The 22,006-nt window shown below is 31.1% G+C and overlaps 1 protein-coding gene across 1 annotated transcript in view; it reads right to left on the bottom strand.

Moving 5' to 3' along the window:
- The window catches only part of SOX5 (SRY-box transcription factor 5), a 449,917-nt gene that overhangs the window by 312,444 nt on the left and 115,467 nt on the right, over positions 1-22,006 (bottom strand). Inside the window, 1 exon segment of the mRNA XM_074268831.1 lies at positions 9,824-10,034. Coding sequence (XP_074124932.1) covers positions 9,824-10,034 — 211 coding nt within the window.

Below are 22,006 nucleotides of genomic sequence, written 5' to 3'. Positions count from 1 at the left end.
TTAATTTGTCAGTATTTACATATTCTCTTTTTCTTTCTGATTTGTATATATATGTATATATGCAAATATATATATATATAAAATTTATTTATGCACACACATATTTTATAAAAATATCTATATGTGTACACATGTTATATGAAGTGGGCATTATTTTTATCTTAATGCAGCTTCAGACCATGTTTTTGTGCATTCCATTTACTATGGTTGATTTCCATTCCATTACAAACCCTTAATTTTTTCAAATAAATTGCTTTTTAGCCATGGCATTTCATTTTACATTTCTGAAATTGACTCACTAGCTAATAGTTTATTCTTATATTTCAACATACTTAATTTAACTCTATTGAAAAAAAAATTGGAATACCTTCTATCATCCCATGCTAGACTTCTAGTATATATGGTTTTACCTGCAAACTCATTAAGTATAATGATCTATTCTTTTATCTTGCACAAGGGGTCTAGCAAAAACCTCTAGGGAACTCCAATGGAGAACTCTCAGTGACTCATCCATTCCAGAATTCTTTTAAATGTACTATCTCCTGGATAAGATCTTTTTTATTATTGTTGCAAGAATAGCAAAGAAAGACTTTGTCACATATATTTCTCAAGTCTAGGTTAAGTATATTTATAGAATTTCCATAATTTATAAGTCAAGTAATCCTGAAAATTATGACACTGCCCTCCATCTTTCAGTATTTATTCCTACTCCACTGGTAAAAGTATTACTGTTAATGGTTCAGGAACTATGTCTTACAAGGTGTTTCAGTGCCATTGGATGTTGTTTATCTGTTCCAGATAGGGGACATGCCCATAAACCCCTGAAGGCCAGATACATGTTCTCTTGCTGCCTGTTTACAAATCTTGACATATACCCCATTAGCCAGTTCAAAGACTAGTCTCCTTGGCAGAAGAAAACAAAGAAAAACAAAAGTTAAGCCTTTGTCTCCTTTCTATTTTAGTTATCACTGGCCCAATGACTCCAAGCAGCTTCATTGAAATGCCTCTTTGCCTCAGAATAACCCTTTTTGTTACAATTTGTCTTTCTTACTAGCCCAAGCTCTTTATAAAATTTAGTACTCTATATAACATTGTTATAAATTGCATTTTGCATTCATTCTCTGTTATCTTCTCTTGTTTTCAACTTCTGCACATGATTTAATTTTTTTTTATTTGGTGAGGTCACTGTACTGGTTGCCTTTGCTTCATAGTTTCATTTCTATAAAATTCTGTGGGTGGAGAGAAATATTGAGATAACTGTAATGTTAAAACACTATATATAATGTTCAAAAAGAAAAAAAAAATTAAGCAAACAAAATAAAAGAAAGGCTAAATTGGTGGATTTTCCTGCATTTTAATACCAAGTCTTTTGGACTACATTGCTTTTTTTTCTTCTCATCAGAATTATTTCTCTTTCCCTTTCATTTTTTTTTCATGAATTTTCAGTAAGAGCTTCCAAATCCTCCTAGGCTCACTTTCCCATAGAATTTTGGAATGTAGGGTGATACCTACCCTTTTTCTGAATACTTGAAATTAATTTTGTCAAAATCTAGAATAGATGTAGACTATAACATTTTAAAGCTGAATGTATATGTGTGTGTGTTTCTAATGTATACATATACATAAACATATATATATATATATATATATATACACACACACACACACACACACACACACACACATATGTTCATTAGCATGGTTATTCCATCTAAACAAAGTCAATAAAGATTCTTTTTCTCCATACTTCATTTTCTGTTAATATTAGCTACTGGTCAACCTTCAGGTGATGAAGTACCATAATCACTTCACATAATATTGTTCTTAATAATCTCTCAATGAAGAACTGATCTGATGCTATTGTACCGATATGAGGTCTTGAAACAGGATTTTTTGACAGTATGGTGACAATAGATCCAAACACATCAATATCTTCATCTAGCATTACTAAATACATCCAAATTAATGGTAATAGTAAAAGTAAGCTTTGTAACTACAAACATTCATTTATTTGCTGTGTGTAGAGATTTTTATATTGTTATAATTATCTTAGTCTGATAAGAATCTATAAAAGGACATATTGCTTAAAAAGGAGATTTTCGAAGAGACAAATATAATGGTAAAAGAAAGTAATGATATGAATAAAAAAATAAAGTTAAAACAGATGTTTTGTTCTATTTACAACTTGAAAAAAATAATTTTTTCACATCATAAAGATAAGCTATTTGAGGAAAGGAAGAACACTAGTGAGACCAAACCTTTAAGAAGCCCTTATGCAAATCTAATTTTTATTCTAAGAGATTCACCTTAGTGGCTTCCTTTTCTGTGACACAATTTCTCATTTGCTTCTAATTTGTTAAGTTTAGTTGGTTTGCTTCTGGTGAGAGGAGGCCAGAAGGAATCTTTTATATTTTTATTCTTCATTTCTTTGGGGAACACCCTCATAAAGAATTAACTGGGGCTTAATGAAATTTTCATTACAACTTGATCTTCATTTTAATGTCCTTTGAAAGACAATGGAACAATGACTAAATGAAAGAAATGATTATTTTGTTACATATATTGTTAAACTTAAACTTCAGTATTTGAAACATATTCTGTATTGGGACACTGATACTCAGCAGGAATATTTGGTATGTTGATATATATTAAAAACAAAGTTCTTTAAATTTTCAACAGATCAATGCTATGTCTGGTATCAGTGACCTAGTCATGAAATTGATCATAAACTCTTCTGTTTCCACAAATAATCCACATAACTCAGTCATCTATTTAGTGCATCTTTGTGGACATAATGTAGTCTGAGTTCATGTAAGGATCACTTGAGGAGAGCCTTTTAATTGTATTCTTGGATCTAATCCATATTGTAGCCAACTATCTGGAGTTAAATCACTTTTAATTACAAATGACAATCCCAATGACATATTTAATCACTGCCTGATAAATAAAATTTGCCTATTTCAGAATTTTTTCTGGTTTTGAACTGATTACCATGTGATCTGAAAAGGTCTATCAACCCGCTTTCTCTTTTCTGATTTTTTTAAATAACTATCTTATAGTTATAGGCACTATATTGCATTACTTTTGATGATGCATTCTAAAGACATTATGGTTAATTTTGTAGATCGCATATTATATTTTGAGATTGATATTAACTATAAATTGATTTAAATGTTTCCTTTCCATTCATCTTTGATTTTAGGATGCCAGTAAATATCTTAATGTAATTAATCATCATATTTGCTTCATTTCTTCATACTTGTAGTGTCATGGCTGAAGAAGACCAAAGTATTTGTGGGTAGTGCCTTCAATCACTGGTAAATTATGGCCTTTAAATTCAGACTCAACACCTTCAGTTTCTATCTTTCTTTGTCATTACTTAAGAAGCTTACAATTATCAAGGCCAAAAACATATTGATATCATTAAAAATAGATTCCTTAAGATGAAGGCTCTGTTTAATATATTTCCTTGATGTCATCAATGTAGATTATGTAATTTTTTATTGTAATAATTTTATTTATTTTTACTACACATTGCTTTATAAATCATGGCTATGTGGTTAATAAACTGATTTGGTTCTATTTTCTTTTAATATACATATCTTTATTTGGTTGATGTGATAATGAATTTAAAGTTCAGCAAAACTGCAATGAGCTTATACTATTTTCTTCTAAATTGTCACATTTAATAAAATCATTCTTGATAATATTGTGTTGGTCATAGAAATTAAATATCACCAGTATAGGGAACAGTTTTCCATGTGGATAGCCAATATTCTAATGTTCTCATTAAACTTGGGTTCTACTTCATATATGAATAAGCCATAGATATGAAAATGAGTCATGAGTTAGTTGGTAAGATAGATACCATAAATGTTATGGAGTTTTGAATAGCTGGTACCATGATTACCGAATTGATCACTTTTGTTATTCAGTTGTTCAACTGTATCTGACTCTTTGTCCCTTTGAACTATACTGTCTATGAGTTTTTCTTCACAAAGATAATGGAATGATTTGCCATTTTCTTCTCCAGTGGACTGAGGCAAACAAAAGTTAGGCAAATTGCCCAGGATCTGAGGCTGGATATGGACTCAGGTCTTCCTTACTCCATGCAGCATTTTATTCACTGAGCCATGTAGCTACTTCTGAAGTGGTAATAAGTACATCTTTATATGTCTGTCACTTTCTGACACATATTTTTGGATACTTATTCAGTATATTAGGTTCCTGTGTTTATAGATTTTTAGTGATATAGAATCGTTACTATCATTGTCACATGTAATGAATAATAGAATGACTAAAAAAGAAGACAAAGAAAAACCTTGTGGAAGTACTAATAGGAAAACATCAGATTCAACTCCAGAAAATACATATAAAAGGATTATGTTAAATATAAGGATTCTTTTAGAACCACTGTTAGTTTAATTAACAACAAAAAGAGCTTCTTTTTATATTCTGAATGAGTGTAAGAATTTTGATTACATAATATAAATGTGGCTGCTTCTTAATATTTAAATGAGAACATGAACAAAATCAACTGTTAGTCTCAACAAACTCTTAAAGAATATATGGGTTCTGTCCTCATTTTCTATTATTGACCCACCAGTCATTATATGAATGGGCCAAAGTTACTAAGCTGTCTCAGTATGCTAACAAAACTGATTTCTCAAAGTAATAATTAAGTTATGTTTGATGATAGGAATCAACAGCATTTAGTGTGCTTGATATTATTATCATGTAAAAATCTTAAAGTCATATCTCTTTTCTCTTAGAAACATATTTTCCTTATAATTTTTAATTCCCAATAATTTTAACATCAATTTCAACACATAACTTAGTAATTTACATAGTAACAAAATTAGGCATTTTTTTTGGATAAAAGAAATTGGTCTGCTATGACAGAGGACTATTGCTATTGTTGTTTAGCTGTCTCAGTTCTTCCTGACTGTGATTCCATTTGGGATTTTCTTGGCAAAGATAATTGAGGTGGATTGTCATTTCCTTCTCCAGCTCATCTCATAGATGAGTAACTGAGACAGAGTTAAATGACTTGCCCAGGGTCATATGGTTAGTAAAGATGTGAGGCTAGATGTGAATTTAGAAAAATGAATCTTCTTGATTCCTGGTCCAGCACTATATCAACTGTGTCATCTAGTTACCCTAAGAAACAGTAATGCCTTGCACCTAAGCTGCTTCAATATATATTTATTAAATGAATGAAATTATAAATTGATTGCTTAAATCATATATACATGTATATATGTATACATAAAAATGTATTTTACCAATCCTGTTCACATTTAATACTATTCTAATCATCCTGCCTCTGTCAGAAATGAGTACAAATTACCCAAAGAAGGCTAACAAAAGCATTTGGAACCATTTTTAAATCAATTTAAGATTCTTTCATGTCTATATAATTAATTTTATGAAGAAATTAATTTCTTTCTGTTTCTGGAATCTGAGATTCACCTTAATTTATATGGTCACAGAAATTTTTTTTTGTCAGGGGCCTCTCTATGAACATTAAATGAAAGTTTAAAAAAATCACCTTTTAATATAACATTTCAATTTATTCAACTTGAAAAAATATGTTTAAGAACCTACTACATGCAAGATATCAGAAAGACACAGGGGATTAAGAGACTAAAGGGAAACAATTTCTGTATAAAATAGAATTTGTGTTCTAGGGTTAGGGTAAGAATGAAGTTAAATGATTGTCTTCTATATGTTTTGTGCATGTCATTTGAAGCTATATTAATGCTACTTTTCCAAAATGTCGAGTACAATGGAAATGTGGAAAAACTGGATAGACTTGTTTATAGCAAACTTTATACCATATATGAGTTGAGATACAATATTTGTACTGTAACATGAAAATGACAAATATACTACGAATCTAAATAAAAAGCATGCATATAGAAGGTTGATATTCCATTATTTTGTAAGAATTAATGAATGAGTTTCAAGATATTTGAAAGGGGAGAGAGAGAATACTAAATACCTAGAAAAGAGAGAGAATACTAAATACCTAGGAAAACTCATAGAACTTCTTATTACTGAAAAAGGCACATAATAAGATATCAATAAGCATCTATTTATAATTTTTCCTTCCCTACAAAATCTTAAGAAAAATAATCTACATACATGCAAAAGAGATCCATAGTGAAATATGAGAAAGGGTATTTTTTTTTGTAAACAACATTCTAGAGAAGACCACACCATTACAGTCACATAATATCAATACTAAGTACAGAAAATGCAAAATCGTAGGATTTTTACTATTAGGATAAAAATTATCCAGATTTCAAAGTAAAAGTATCCAAAGTATCTGCAGAAAAAATATCCAGATTTCAAAAAAACCCTAAAATATTAATATAATTGCAAAGGATGGAGGAATGTGTTTGCAGGCAGCAGTAAGTAACCAATGGTTAAAGAGAGATTGAAAATTAGGGAGAGAGAAGGAATGCTCTTGAAGCCAAGAGAGAATAATCTTTGAGGATAGGAGAACTTACAGGATCATTTCCATAAGTAAAGAAATTATCTTTGACTAGTGGAAGTTGCACCCTTTCCTCAGAAACTGTAATGAAAGAGTTAAAAAAAATGAAAGAGATCATGTTTAGTTTACGTGGGATTTGGATTTGGAAAGGAAAGGTAGCTCAGAATAGATGGTATTAATTTTTATCCAGTAAATTATGAGACAAAGTCTATAGAGTTTTAGGGAATAGTATAGTTTGAGGGAAGAAAACAACATTTGGAACAGAAAGTTTGGGGAAGGTGATAGAGAATCAATCAAAGAATAGTAAGAGGATTCCTGTGCAACACAGAAGGCCAGATTGAGGTTAAATAACAAAAATCTATGACACAATCACTTACTGGTTGTATGATTCTCCCAGAAGCGTTCAGAAGCATATAAGAGGTAGCAAAAAAGTAAGGTAGGTTGGATAACCCAGGGTTGGGGTTTAGTGACTATATGATGACGTAAGAGACTGAAAGGAAGAGAACTGTGTAAAACTGAAATGATTATCTAATGTGTTCTAATTTGGAAGCAGAGGAAAAAAATCCAAAACTAAGGTGGGGGTCAGAGACCATATATTGACAAAATATTGTAGTGAGGTTAGAGGTCAGGTTTAGGAAAAATAAAGCACAGGAAGAGCTGGAGGACTGAAAGATTATGATTATACTGAAGCATTTCAGAGTTACATTGATGCCTCTCAAAAATCTTTATATCCAGGTTTCTGAACCTCTTTAACTCCCATAATTTTTACCTTCCACTTCAGCCACCCATGCAGAGAGTGCTGTCATGAATGACTAAAAGGGAACACAGGAAAGGACAGAAATGATGAAAAATAAGAATGATGTGAGGTCTAGCATTATTATATCTCAATTTATATCACAAAGTTATAATCATCAAAACTAATTTTTTTCCTGATTAAAAAAATTAAAGTCTAAAGAACAGATTAAATAAGCAAGACGCTGATATAATCAGGCATAGAAGTGGTGTTCAATAAACCTAAGACAAATAATAGGTCTAAAAACGCCTTTCTCAATAAGAATTTCTGGGAAACACAGAAAGTAGTTTAGTAGATATTGTTTGTAGTAGCATCTATTACTGATAACAAAAAAATTCAAATGGATAGGGATTGCATCTATGATGTCATTACATGATGCAGAAACTTCTTTTAATGTTAGTTGACATCTTCTGTGCAATTTACAATCTTGAAAAGTTGCCTACAGAACAGAGAGTTTAAATGATATATCCATGATTACAGCCAGTATGTAAAAGGGATAGGACATGAATCTGAGTTTTCCGGTCCCAAGATTATCTCTCTCTGGATTATGGCTGCAAGCCTCCCCTCTTCTAAAATATATGCAACCTATACCTAAAAAGTCATATAATATTTTAAAAATAGAAAATGAAATTATAAATTCTCTAGAGAGAAAACTCTTAACCACACACAAAAAAGAAGTGATAAAAGATACAACTTATACTTTCAAATACCGAAGTTAAAAATATTTTGCACAAATAAAATGAATGAAGGTATAAAAAGAGGATCTGTTCATTGAAGAAAAATCTATAAAAATATCTGGAGGAACTATTAATTGATAAAAAGGTTCTGGAAAACAGTTATAAATGATATTAGAAATGCACTTTGATCTTATATATCACCGAACCTATTGATACAAAGACATCCAAGATATGTGAAAAAGTGCCATATATTAGATAAATATAGAATCACTTGTGGTAAATGGATTTAGTGTACTATTATTATATCATGAGAAATGATAAAAATGATAAAGTTTGTTATGTCCAAGATACAATAATGCAGTGAGAAAAAGAGAAGTTACACATTAGAAAATAGCATTGCAAAGAAATCACATAAAATTCTAATGTTCAAGATATAAATGGGATGGATATAGAAATATAAGACTGAGTCAGTTATTATCCCAAGTGATAAATGACTATTTTTCATCCCTGGAATATCTTCCTTCCTCACCTCTGACTCCTGGCTTCTCTGGATTTCTTTAAGTCCCAGCTAAAATCCCACCTTCTACTGAAAACCCTTTCTAATCCCCTCTAATTCTAATGTCTGCTTTCCTTTGATTATTTCCAGTTTATCCTATATATAGCTTATTTGTACATAATTGTATATTTACTATTAGATCTCCTTGATTAATTAGATCTCCAGTGTTTAGGAAAGTGTTTGGCATATAATAGACACTTGATAAATGTTTAGTGACTGACTTCAAAAGTCTTCAAAAAGAAGTCTTCAAAAGAGGAAAAGCAAGTTTATCAACAGTCAAATGAAAGAATGCTTAAAATCATAAATACAAGAAATACAAATGAAATCATTGTGAGAATCTGTACTACACTTATCAAAATGGCAAAGACAAACAAATGAAACAATAAATATTGGAAATGCTATGAGGCATGGGCACACTGTGAACCACTGGAGGAACTATTAATTGATAAAAAAAAAAAAAGGTTCTGGAAAACAGTTATAAATGATATTAGAAATACACATTGATCTTATATATCACTGAATCTATTGATACAAAGACATCCAAGATATGTGAAAAAGTGCCATATATTAGATAAATATAGAATCGCTTGTGGTAAATGGATTTAGTGTACTATTATTATATCATGAGAAATGATAAAAATAAAGAATTCCTGGGATTTTTGGTAAGATCTGTATGAGCCATAGTTAGACGAGCCATTCATATGTTGACATATAAGAAAAACCTCTAGATAGAATATTCCAGGAATATTCTTTCAATGGCAAGATATGCGTATTAAGGTTTCTAGTCAGACTTCTTTGGAGGATTTGTGAAACAAAAAGAAAAAGAGTTGCAAAGGATAAAATGATGTTTTTGTGTTATAATATAGAAGCCAAAATAAATTAAACACATAAAGAGAAATTAACAAGAGTACTAGAGACATTTGGAAGAAATAGTTTTAATACTTGGCTCTATAACCACAGTTTCATTTTTGTTCTTTGAAATAAATTTTTCTGTACCTCAGTTTCCCCAGAAATAAGATGAAAATAACTCTATTTAAAATTGCAAGTAAGTTATAAAGATAACTTTGTTAACTTTTCAGGACTCATGTATTAATGAGAAAAATATATAAAACACTTGAACATATCTGAAAAAAGTAATACTTGCATTGTATTTATAATGTTAGGCTTTCAGTATTCAATTTAATCATAGCAGTACAAAATGCAAAAAATAAAATAAAAATAGAAGGCAAAAACCATCACCTAAGACTGATAAAATCCACAAGAAGTTAAAAAAGTAGGTCTATTTTTCTAGTCTTTACCTTCTGGTTCATTTTTGATGAGCTCTTCCATTTTTCTTTGTTTCAAAGTATCTACAACATCCGCTAAGCTGCCTTTGCGCCTTTCTGGGGTCCCTAGTGCTGTACTGGACAATGACTCTCCGCTCTGACGCCCACCTTCTTCTGCCTTCAGGGGTGAGGTAGATGAGTTATGTGGGGCAAATGAAGACATCACTTTATTGCCATCAACTTCCTGAAAAAGATCAAAAGATTAAGCCATTATTTCAAAAGCAGAAGAAAACCACACTTACACCATTTCATTGTATTTTTTAAATGCTGTTGCAATCTTTAATTAAAAAACAAAACAAAACAAACTTCTTACAGTATAAAAGAAAAAAAAAAAGCTACTTCATAAAAGAATTCACCAAGTTCATAGGCTAAGCAGAACAGTCAAAGATTAGATTGATAGAAACAATAAAATGCGTTTTCTCCATCTAATTGAGTATGAACATTTTATTTATATTGTAGTAACAGCTACACTTGGGGGAACAATACCTGTGCACTTAAAAAAACAAAACAAAACAAACAAACAAAAAACACTCCAGGAGCATTTTCTTATAACAGAAAAAAAAAGATTAGCAGCTTTTTTTGTTTGTCTATTTTGGTCACTGAGTCAGGAAGACAAATCGAATCTAGCTTCAAATGCTTCTTGGCTGTGTGAATTTGGATTAATTACTTAACTTCCACCTGAATTTGTTATGGGTAATAATTGCATTTACCTCACAGAATTGTTGGGATGATGAAATAAGATATTTATAAAGTGACACATAGGAGGCTTCTAATAAATGTTTGTTCTTTTTGATTTCCTCTTAGCATAGTGCCTGTCAAATAGTAGGTACTTAAGACTAGACTGACGGTCCAGTAGTATTTGATTCTCTATGATTCTCTATGAGCCCCTTTGTGGGTTTTCTTGGCAAGAATACTGGAGTGGCCTACCATTTCCTTCTCTGGCTGATTTTACAGATGAGGAAACTGAGGCAAACATGATTAAGTGAATTGTTCAATGTCAACTAATAAATATCTGAGTCTAGAAACTCAAGAAATTGAGTCTTCCTGACTCCAGGTCTGGTACTCTATCCCCTGTGCCACCTAGCTACATTTGACATGGGCCTTAAGGGAAGACAAAATTTCTACAAGGTAGAAATGTAGAGGAAAAGTGATATTTGCCTGATGTAGGTGGCCAGGGCAAATACATAGGAGTGATAGAATTAATAATAAAATTAGGAATCACCCAAAGTCCATCAAGAAAAGGAAGTGGACTTATAATTTCATTTTTATATAAAGCAAACAAAAAACTACTGAAGTTAGAGGGCACTTTCTCTGCAACTTCCAGATGGTTGTCTGGAGCAGTAAGAATTTCAATGACCCCTCCATCTCAAAGCCAATATGTATTAAAGGGAAGAATGACTCAGACCATTTATGGTCTGAAAACATCTGAATCTGAAAACATCTATGCATGCACTACAGTATACTCCTTCTCAGTAGTTCAATATGGTTATAAACAATTAGATATGTTGAGGAAAATGGTATGAAATAAGGTTGAGAAAGAAGGATAAATTCCTATTTGAGAGAAGCTAATGCTTCATGGAATTTATTAATTTATTTTCATCCTATAAACAAGGAAGAAATCAACAGGAGAATAACTGACAAACTATGTTACTAGAAGAAATATCATTTTATATTATCTTAAAATTTAATTTCAAGTTTTTTCTTTGTTATTAGTCTATTCATGTGTTTTGTATCCATTGCCATAGGATTGACCTAGCTAAGACTGAAAATTCATATTAATATGTTGGCCACAGCAAAGAAACTCCTGAAAATCATTTACTAAACTATAGACCTATACTAGTGGGGAGATTATGCATTTTCAAAATCATAACTCTTACTGAAAGGTAGTTATTTTGAAAGAATGAGCTCTGGGACTATCTCTGACAATTCCTACTTGTGTGACCTGAGTCAATCACTTTAACAATTCATTCTTAGTTTTCTCTTATATAAAAGAAGATAATAATAGTACTTCCCTTATAGATGCTTAGAGATGAAATAATGTATGTAAAGTACTTTGTAAACCTCAAAACTATATAAATCCTGTTATCGTTGCTGTTGTTGCTGGTACATCACAAAAATGTGTAAGGATTCAACAAGATAATGCACACATAAAATTGAAATATTACCAATTACAATGTTCAAAGATCCTAAAGAATCATTCTGGAAACTCTGGTAACAAATTACACCTTGTAATATGCTTCTCATTTAGGTAGAGTGTTTAGGGATTGTCTTTAACTTTTATAAAAGCTGCAATAACAAAGATTTTCCTTACATTTTTTGCTTGGGCAAAATCCCCCTCACAACTACATTTGTGACCTGTCATTTATGTGTATATTGTGTTATTAGATTGCTATAGAATGATAGATATATAGAAATGAAGAAGTCTAAGATTTTGTCAGTCTAGTTTCTATTTCGAGGAGAGGAAACTGAGGCAAAAACTAATGGAAACTATCTAGAAACATAGTAATTACCATTTAGTGGCAGGGCCATGATTAGAATTCTGTATATTGATTAACTCATCACAGACTGTAGCCACACATTATGATTTTATCACAGATCAAAGCTGATATTTATTTTTTATATTCTCTTATGTTTGTAATTCATTTTTTATTTTCTCTTTTTCAATTAGGTATCATACACTTATATTAAAGAAAAGACATAAAAGAAGAGTGTACTCTAACACTTGTATTGTCATTGCTTTGCCAGATTTTATCAAACTATTAGCAAGCAAATTTTGCTGTGACAATAAGAAACTAAGGCCTTATTTTGTAATATAATAGCTTATATTTGCTCAATTTCCTTTTTTTTTTTTTACATTAAGCTATTCTTAAAAGTTATCCTTCATTCCTTAGTAAATGAGCCATTAATCTAATATTGATTGTCTAACTATCTCTAAGATGAAAAGTTTCCACAAAGACTGAGTGCCTATGCTAATTAATTTGATGATCATCAGATTGGTATGTGGGATATCTCTGTTTATACTTCCAATTAAATTATTTATGAATTTTATTTAAGTGCTGACTTTCTTATAGGAAAATCTTTTATTATGTATTTTATTATTTTGTATGCACTGTTAGGGCTTTTAAAAGTCATCCCTCCCTCTTCTCAGGAGCCCAGCTAGACAATATCAATAGTTATATCACCCCAAATACATGGAGTATGGAGAAAAAAGAGATGTGTAAATACTATTTTTTTAAAATTATACTTTTAGTAAGTTTTAGAGTCTAAAGGATGGCATAGGACTATGAATTCAGAAATTTTGCCTGTGAATCAACTATAACACCTTTGTTATTTTTTTCTCTTTTTTAAATAGAATTTTAAAAAATTTCCTCTCAGATACTTATGTCCTTATCCATGGTTTATTATTTAGTATACTTATGGTAGTTTTAATTGATTCTCATTATGTTTGCTTTATATTCTAAAACCAAGCTTTACACACTAAAGTCAAGCTTCCTGTTTTCTACAAAATTATGACTTCATAGACAAACATCCACTTGAGTCCTAATATTCTCATAGTACTTGGGATTCCAGGAAACAGAACATTCTTCTCCTTATTAAAGGAACTTGAGCAGTTATAAAAGCAATTAATATTCTAATTTTATTCCCTTCATCCCATTTAACCAATTACAATGTCCAAAGATCCTAAAGAATAAATCTGGAAACTCTGGTAACAAATTACACCTTGTATACTCTCTCCAAGAATTATTGCTCTAGAGTTTCTGGAAGTAAGGGAAAATTAATCAGCACAAAACAAAGAAAATTAATCAGCAGAAAATAACATGTAGGACTTTCCTACATGAAAGAAGAAAGCAAGGAAACTACCCATGAATTACATTGCACACAGACCTATGGTTTTGTGGTACTCTATTTCTACATCTTGTCACCATTATGCTAGACTGCCTCTTGCAATAGAACTGGACTCTTCCTTGGTTCTGATAGGGAATTTTCACATTGTTTTGCCTGGAACAAACCTTCTACATTCATTCATTCATTCATTCATTCATTAATTCACACCCTTCTGAGGTCTCTATTAGCCATAAAGAATACCTTTCAAGAATTCTCACTTGGATTCATATTTTAAACACAGATTTTCTTTCCTTTATTCTAGCACAGATGCTTATTTGCCAAAATATTGTTCATTGTCACAATTTTTAGAGGTATTTACTCCCTCCTCCAACTGGAGGAGTTAGAGAAGACCTTTTATAAGAATTTGATCAATTATTTCCATTTAAAAGAAAACTTTTATGAATCAAGAGAAAAAGAATCAATTGTTATATTATAGTGACATTAACCCCTTAGGTAATCAGATTTATTAGACTGAAATAGATTGAAGTTAGATATAGATACACATGCAAAAGACAATATACATTTAAGTTCCTGGAGCCTAAGAAATCAATTAGAAAACACTTGTTAAACTCCTATAATAATTTGAATAGCACTGAATAAGATGCTGAAAATTTGAAGACCAAAATGTAATAATCTGCTTTCAAGAGGTTTCTATTCTATAGCATGTACCAGTTCGTTTTTCATAACTGTTGTAAACTGATATGCGTTCTGTAATCTGAAAATATGTCAGACACAGAGGATCTAAAAGCTTGTTTCATATACAGACTTCGGTGAAGCAAACCTCTGAGTACATCTCCATGAAAGATTTCCTTATCACTTCATCATTCTATGAAACAAATAGAAATAGTCAAATGCGATTCTTTTTCCACTAAAGATATTTCAGTTTTATTTTTCCCTAGTTCATATTACATGATGATTTTTTAAAATAAATAAGATTGTAATAGGTGTTGCCTCCCTTATATGATAAACATCAAGGATTTCAGAGAAATCTATTTTCTGAATTCTTTCCAAGTTGCTTCCTAGGGGAAAAGCATAGTGTACAATATTTTATACTATGAAGAAGAAAGAAAACCATAAAAGAATAAAATTCCATCATTTTAATAATTACTTGTTCCTTACAGAGAGACAGAAAATATACCAGAGAGTTTGAATTCTGCACAAATACTGGTTACCACAGCAGTAGAAAGCTAAATACCAAAGCTATTTTACCCAGGAATATTCTCTATTTATTATATTGCCATTTCACCTGTTTGATTCCATTTCAGCCTCTGGCACTGCTAATCCCTTTAACAGTTTTATGCATTTAACAGCTGTTTCAGTATGGGGTTCCATTGTTCATTTACATGGTGAATAACTTGTTAATATGTGCTGGCACAATATCCAGTAGAGAGATCCTTTTTTTCCTTTAGTGTTTCTTCCCTGGGATTGTACTTACCAATACCTGATGTAATGGTTGCTTGTTTCTCTTTACTTTGTTGGCAGTTAGACATCTACAGAGATTCTGCTAACAAAGACACAGGAGGTCCAGGGGAGGAAAATAGAGATGCCAAAAATTTGAGTCTTCAGAGTAAAAACCATAAGGAGATTCAATCATTTACATGGCAGTTGTCACTATATTTCCAGACCAGTTTCTGCCAAGGTAGGGAATGGCTTCCAAGGTTTAATGATAAAACAGATTTCTAACCTTTCAGATAAGGTCAATAATCTTCCTTTGTTAATCTTGGTCAAGCTTTATTTAATCTATCCTCCCTGTCACCTTTGCAAGAGACAGAAAAAGTAATGTTCCTGCACAAAGGATTTTTAGTCTGAGAAATGTTTCTTTTATTGTTTTTCTTCTAGAATGTAGCCTTTTGTTATTTGTTATTGATTTTTTAAAGTTTTGTTTCTTGGTTTCATATTACACTCATTTCCAGATATGCCCTTCACTTCATTCACAGAGAGTGTGTCTCCTTCTGACAAGAAGTAAGCAAGATCCATTGACACAGTGACCAAATCTGATAAGCATATTCACTGTCCCATGCCCATAACTTCCAACTTCTTAAACCTTAGTAGAAAAGTTATGTTTCTCTCCATGATCAAGATTGGTTCTTATAATTAAAGAATATTCAGATTTATTTTATTGTCCTTTTCAGTTATTATTAATTTTATAGTAATTTTCATTCAACCTTTTTATTCAAGTTCTGTTTTATATAATATTTTAATTAAGAAGAATTATTTCATTAAAAAAGAACAGATTACTTGTTATTCAACAAGCTATATGTGTCATCTTTTATTATTCAAATTAGATCTCATTTTTGATGTCTAATCTCTAGTTGAAGTTTATCAAAGTTATTTTTCAGCACTGTTACCAAAATGATATCCAAACAAAGGGTAAATTAAATTTCAAAAACATTACATTTATGTCTAAACTACCTGACAAATAAGGATTTCAATACTAAGACTGAAAAGTAGCTTTCCCAATAATCTGCTATTACATTTAAAGTTTCTTTTCAATATGATCAGCTCCCAAAGGAAAGCAGAGAATACAATTCAGTTCATTAAAAATGAGTGAGCCAACACAAAACATATGGAGAGTTGTTTTAACAGACCCAAGTACAGAGCATTAAGATGTACATCTAGTAGACCTCTTAACCTCTTAGATTAGTGTCTGTGGTGAAATGGTTCTCAATTTTTTTCCCCTCAAGCTTTATGCGCATCTTATTATTTTGCCATGTCTTGGAACAATAAAGAAAAGAAACCTTATAATCAAGAGAGTAACCAACACAGAAAATAAGAAATTCTTCTTTCCTAGGGAGGTGGGGATGGAGAAGAGAGGAAGCTTGATGGTATGGTCCATAGAGCACTGAGCCTGGAATCACAAAAACTTGAGCTCAAATACAAACTCAAAAATTCACAAGCTGGGCAAATTCTTTTTACCTTAGTTTCCTCTTCTGTGAAATGAGGATAATTAATCACACCTACATGCCAGCATTATTGTGAGGATCAAGTGAGGTAATAATGGTAAAACACTTAATACACGACTGGCACATAGAAAGTGCTATATAAACTTTGATTTTTATTATGATCTTATGGTCTCTATATACTTAATTAACATATTTGTTTAAGTAGTCTGAAATAAATCACAGGCACATAATCCATGTCATGTTCTCACACAATCTATATATTGCTATTCTAATAATGGTATCTCATAAATGTGTCTAGAGTGAGGTGAAATGAGATATTAAGGGTTTATCTTAAAACTTATGTCATTCTGTTATTCCTTAAATCCTCTGAATACAACATAAATCCATTTTTGTCACAAATAGTAACTTTGAAAAAAATAATTCAACTACTTATGATTTATTCTGTCAAATCAGGAAACAGAAAGCAAAAATTTATATGAAAGCATTAAATGACCAAGAATACATAAAGGGTAGGTATATCATGCCCTAAATTTAGCCTATTTGCCATCATTTAATATTATATTTGCCATTTTATGTCATTTTAAATGGAGAAGAGGAAACAAAACTAAAACATTTGTTAAAAATAAATGTCTTCCTTTATCACCAGAAAAAGAAAAGAACAAACATGATTATCTTGAGTATGTATTCAACAGATGTTGATAAGTACTTTGATAGGACTTAATGTGAAGATGGCTGATTAAATAAGAGGTGAAACTGTTGAACTCCCACAAACTTTGTATCAGGCTAAATAACAATTAAGAATAAAATGAGAAACTTGAAGAGCAGAGTGTTGAATCTCAAAGATGCAGGAGAAGGGTGATTAACCCCAGGAAGAATAGGGTAGTCTGGGAATTCAGAGAAGTCAAGCAAAGCTCACTACCCTTCCAAATCAGCATAAGAATCCTAACACAATGCCCCAATGTGGGAACTAAAGCTAGACAAGTGAGTAAATCAAAGAATACAATTCAGATCAAAAAATATTATGGATCTAGAGATAGATTCCCCCTACCCAAATATCAGAAAAAATATGCTTTAATATGGACAGAAACATATTTTTAAATTAAAGTTTAGTTAAAGGAATTTCTAAAAAAAGAAAGAGATAAAGAAATGAAATAAAAGCACTTGAAAAAAAATTGGAAGAAGAATATGTAACTCAGAAGAGAAAGTAATCAATCTTACCAAAGAAATTTACTCCCTGAAAACTAAAACGGACTAGATAGAAACCAATAACTACATAAAATAGCAAGACATGTTTAAAGATAATTAAGATTGAAAAAATAAAAGAAAATATAAGATATATATGTATATATATATGTATTATAGATGTGTGTGTATATACACATACATGCATACAGATACTTACCTGGAAAACAGTTCAAGGATAGAAACCTTAAAAATCACTAGATTCACTGAAAATAATGAATAAACCTGAACACTATAATTCAAGAAATCATAAATAAATTAAGACTGGGTGTCAAAAACCTACAATCCTTATAATCTTTTGAGATCAGGATTTCTGAACTATATAGGCTTGCCATCAAATGTTTGTACCTAATAATATTTTATTGTTATAAGTGACCATGAGTGCCAGGAGTGACTGAGTTACTTTATGCATACTGAAAAAAGCAGTTCCACTACCAAGGAACTATAGGCAGGCTCATACTATCCTGGAAGCTTCTATTATAAACTTTTTTATAAGCAAAAAGAAAGATTTAGCACCCAGAAGCTGAGTATAATTGTAACAGGAAAAAAAGTGTATTATTAATAGATTAGAAGACTTTCAAATTCTGCTCGTGAAAAGACCATTTGAGTAAGAACTTTGAAACACAAGAGCCCAGAGCAGCCTTAAAATAAATTTATTTAGAAGTTCTATGAAGATATAGTGCTAATATTCTAATAAATGAAGAAGTATCTCTTTTAAAATGTTCATTTCTTTAACGAGGATAAAAGGAAGGGAATTAAATTAGAAAAAACAGAAGCCATGAGGATGCTTTTGTTATGTTCTGACAATCTGAAGTGGAAAAAGAGAAAGAAGGATAAAGGAAAGATGCTAGGAAAAAGTGAATAGAACTAGCTTATTTCTCAAAATTAAGATAGATTTTAAAAAGCATACAAACTTGGGGAAATAGATGAAATAAAGGGATAGTGAGCATTAAATGAACATCATCCACAAATTGACAAAAGAATGTTGAAACGCCAAACATATCCACACATTTTGGGAAAATATAGAGGAAACAGCAAAACAAGTAAGGGTATGGTGGTTAATATGGAACATAATATGGTGAAGCAATAATCATAAGCAAAATACTTCTAAAAGGGAACTAAAAGGGAGGGTGAGGGGCACAAAAGACCCAGAATCTAACAGAAGGTATTAAAAGTTAAAAGTATGTGTTAAAAGTGTAGTTAAAATTATATAGAATCAGTATAGATAGTATCAATATAATAAATTTATAAAGCAGTCATAGAAGGAAATAACATGGCAAAAGAAAATCTAGAAGTCATGTACAAAGGATCAAAGGAGCACAATTTGCAAACTGTATCATATATTACTCAAAAATCACAATCTGAAAATGTTTTAAGTTAGGGGAAGTCATTGAAACCTTTCTTTCATGGCCTTTTGGATTTATGATATGTAAATCTCAAGTTTTTCACATTCACTGCAAGACCAGAAAAATACCAAAAGATGCTTATGATTTTGAAATAATGTAACTAAATTAACTTTAAGGAATTACTGACAACTCTGAGATGATTTGTATATATTAATGAACTAACCCCAAATTAACAGAAATAAACTCTATATCTGCTCCCCAAAACTCTATAAAATGAGACCTCAAACTTTTGCCCTTCCCAATCTGAAGAATCCATGATGCCTAAATGTTCCCAATCACTGATCCATAGGTTACACAGGTAGTTTCCTCCCTCCCCATTCTCTTCCCTACATTGTCTGCCTCCTCCATACTATTCCTGTCTCCTTACCATCTGCTTCTGTATCCCAGCCCACCATTCACTTTTTGCCTCTATTGTTTATGCATTTTGCCCTTATGCCCTCTGTGCCTTATTAAAGTGTGATTGCAGACTTGCTTTCTGTTGCCATTGTGGTCTTTCCAAGTGAAAACCCAAAGAATCAAAAATAAACATATAATATTCATATTATAATTGCATAAATCAATTGACATTTCATATTACCTCTTAGATAATTGGAAACTGGTTAAATAATACTTTAAAAATGTAAAGGAAAATATTGTCCAACATGAAATGAAGAGATGATATCAGAGAATATTGGTTATCATGAATTAGGTTTGAATCTTGGCTATACACCTTACTAATCTGCATCATGGGCAATCAGATAATCTCTCTGAGTCCTAGATTCCTTATATATTAAATAGAGATTATAATATTTGTAGTACTTCTTTATAGGATAAAATTGACAAATGCACAAAAATGCTTTAAAAACTTGAAGCTCTAAAAATGAATGTAAACTATTATTACTTAGTAAAATTTGTGGTTCAATTAGTTCAATTCAGACTCTTTGTGACTCCATTTGGGGTTTTCTTAGCAAAAATGCTAAGGTGGTTTACCATTTCCTTCTCCAAATCATTTTATCAAAGTATTGAAAAAAATTTTCTATAATATTACATAGATGTTACTAACTTGGTCTGAAGTCACAGGTCAGTGAACAATTCAACATTAAATAATAGCCCAATTTAAAAGAGAAATTGAGATTGAATCAAAACATATTGCCTACCATATAGTAAATCAGTGGGAAAGGAAAAATTATATAGTGTCTACTATGTGCTTTGTACTGTGTTAAACACTTCACAAATACTATCTCATTTTATTCTCACAGAAACATTATAAGGTGAGTTCTGTTATTATCCCCAACTTTACATTTGAGGAAACTGAGGCAAATAGTTTAAGTCACTTGTCCAGGATTGGAAAGTACCAAGTGAGGTCATATTTGAATTCAGGACTTCCTGGTTCAAGGCTGATTACTCTATTCACTGTACTATCAAGCCACCTCAAACTACCTAATAATTTCATATTGATTGCTTAAATGTTTTAGATAGAAAGGATGATGATAACTGAAATCAAAAGAAGGTATAAATAATCAAAATTTCTTTTAGCTAAGAATAATGATCTTTACAAAGGAAAGAACAAAATAAATATGGCTAATAGGGAGTTGAAAACTAAGCCAAGTAAGGAGATGGTAAGATATGGCCTTTCTGTCTTCCATGGGTTCAGGTCACCTGGTTCACTGAATTACAGGTTCTGCTTTTATCTGCATGTGAATATCACTATTTTCCTTCCATTTTTAAAGCATGACTTGTCATTAGAAACACACTGCACCTTATTGCATTAATCAAATAAATCTCCAGTACAGCAAGGTGAGGCAATGAATAAGAACACTGGCTTAAACTCAGGAAAACCTGAAACCAGCTTCAGAAACTATTCACTTTGGGCAAGTTACTTAATCTCAGTTTGCCTCAGTTAGGACATGTAAAAATAATAATAAGTTGGAGAAGGGTATGGAAATCTGCCATATAGAGTTGTCATGAGCATTAAATGAGATAATATTTGTAAAGTGCTTAGCTTGTGGCTGCTACATAATATTAAAAATTTTATTCTCTTGTCTTCCCTTCACCCACTTAATAGGCACCATGCTCTGATTCAATCCTTTCTTTGATCTCCTTTTTCCCTTCAAAGTGGTATTTATCTTCTCAGTAGTATTTATCTTCCTAACTATGCTTTATCTGAAATCTTTAAATTCTGTTTTACCCAAATTTAGCTCATTCTCAGATTTCTTTTCCTTTTCCATAATATATTGCAAGACAAAGTAATCCCTTTCCAACAGACATTCTATTATTCCCATCCTACTTATTTCAGCCACACAGATATTTCCACCAATGATGCAAACGCCTTTGCAATTTACTGAATTGTTTTCACTACTTGATTCATTATCTAATGGCCATTCCTTAAAGACACTATAATCTTATAGGAACTTGTAGAGTTTACATGTACTAGCTTAACTTTCAAGAATCCAGGATGACAACCAATACATAATGGAGCATAATTGCATTGTTTAAAAAAAGAATCCTCTCATTATAGTGGAAAAATTGTGTCCATTATTATAAACATAACAAATAAATGAAAGATTTAATTTTTTAGGGTAGAATGAGGTGAGAACAGTCTGCATCTGTGATCTATATCAATGTGATGACTTCCTAATTTAGACAATCCTTCCTTTCTAAGTTTTCATTTACAAAATTTTACAGGGTTCTAAGTGTTTTAGTGACTTGATATGTAGTATATACATAATATGTCAGAAAAT

Source organism: Sminthopsis crassicaudata, chromosome 5 (assembly GCF_048593235.1).
Source record: "Sminthopsis crassicaudata isolate SCR6 chromosome 5, ASM4859323v1, whole genome shotgun sequence".
Classification (NCBI taxonomy): domain Eukaryota; kingdom Metazoa; phylum Chordata; class Mammalia; order Dasyuromorphia; family Dasyuridae; genus Sminthopsis; species Sminthopsis crassicaudata.
This window is presented reverse-complemented; position numbering and strand designations above follow the sequence as displayed.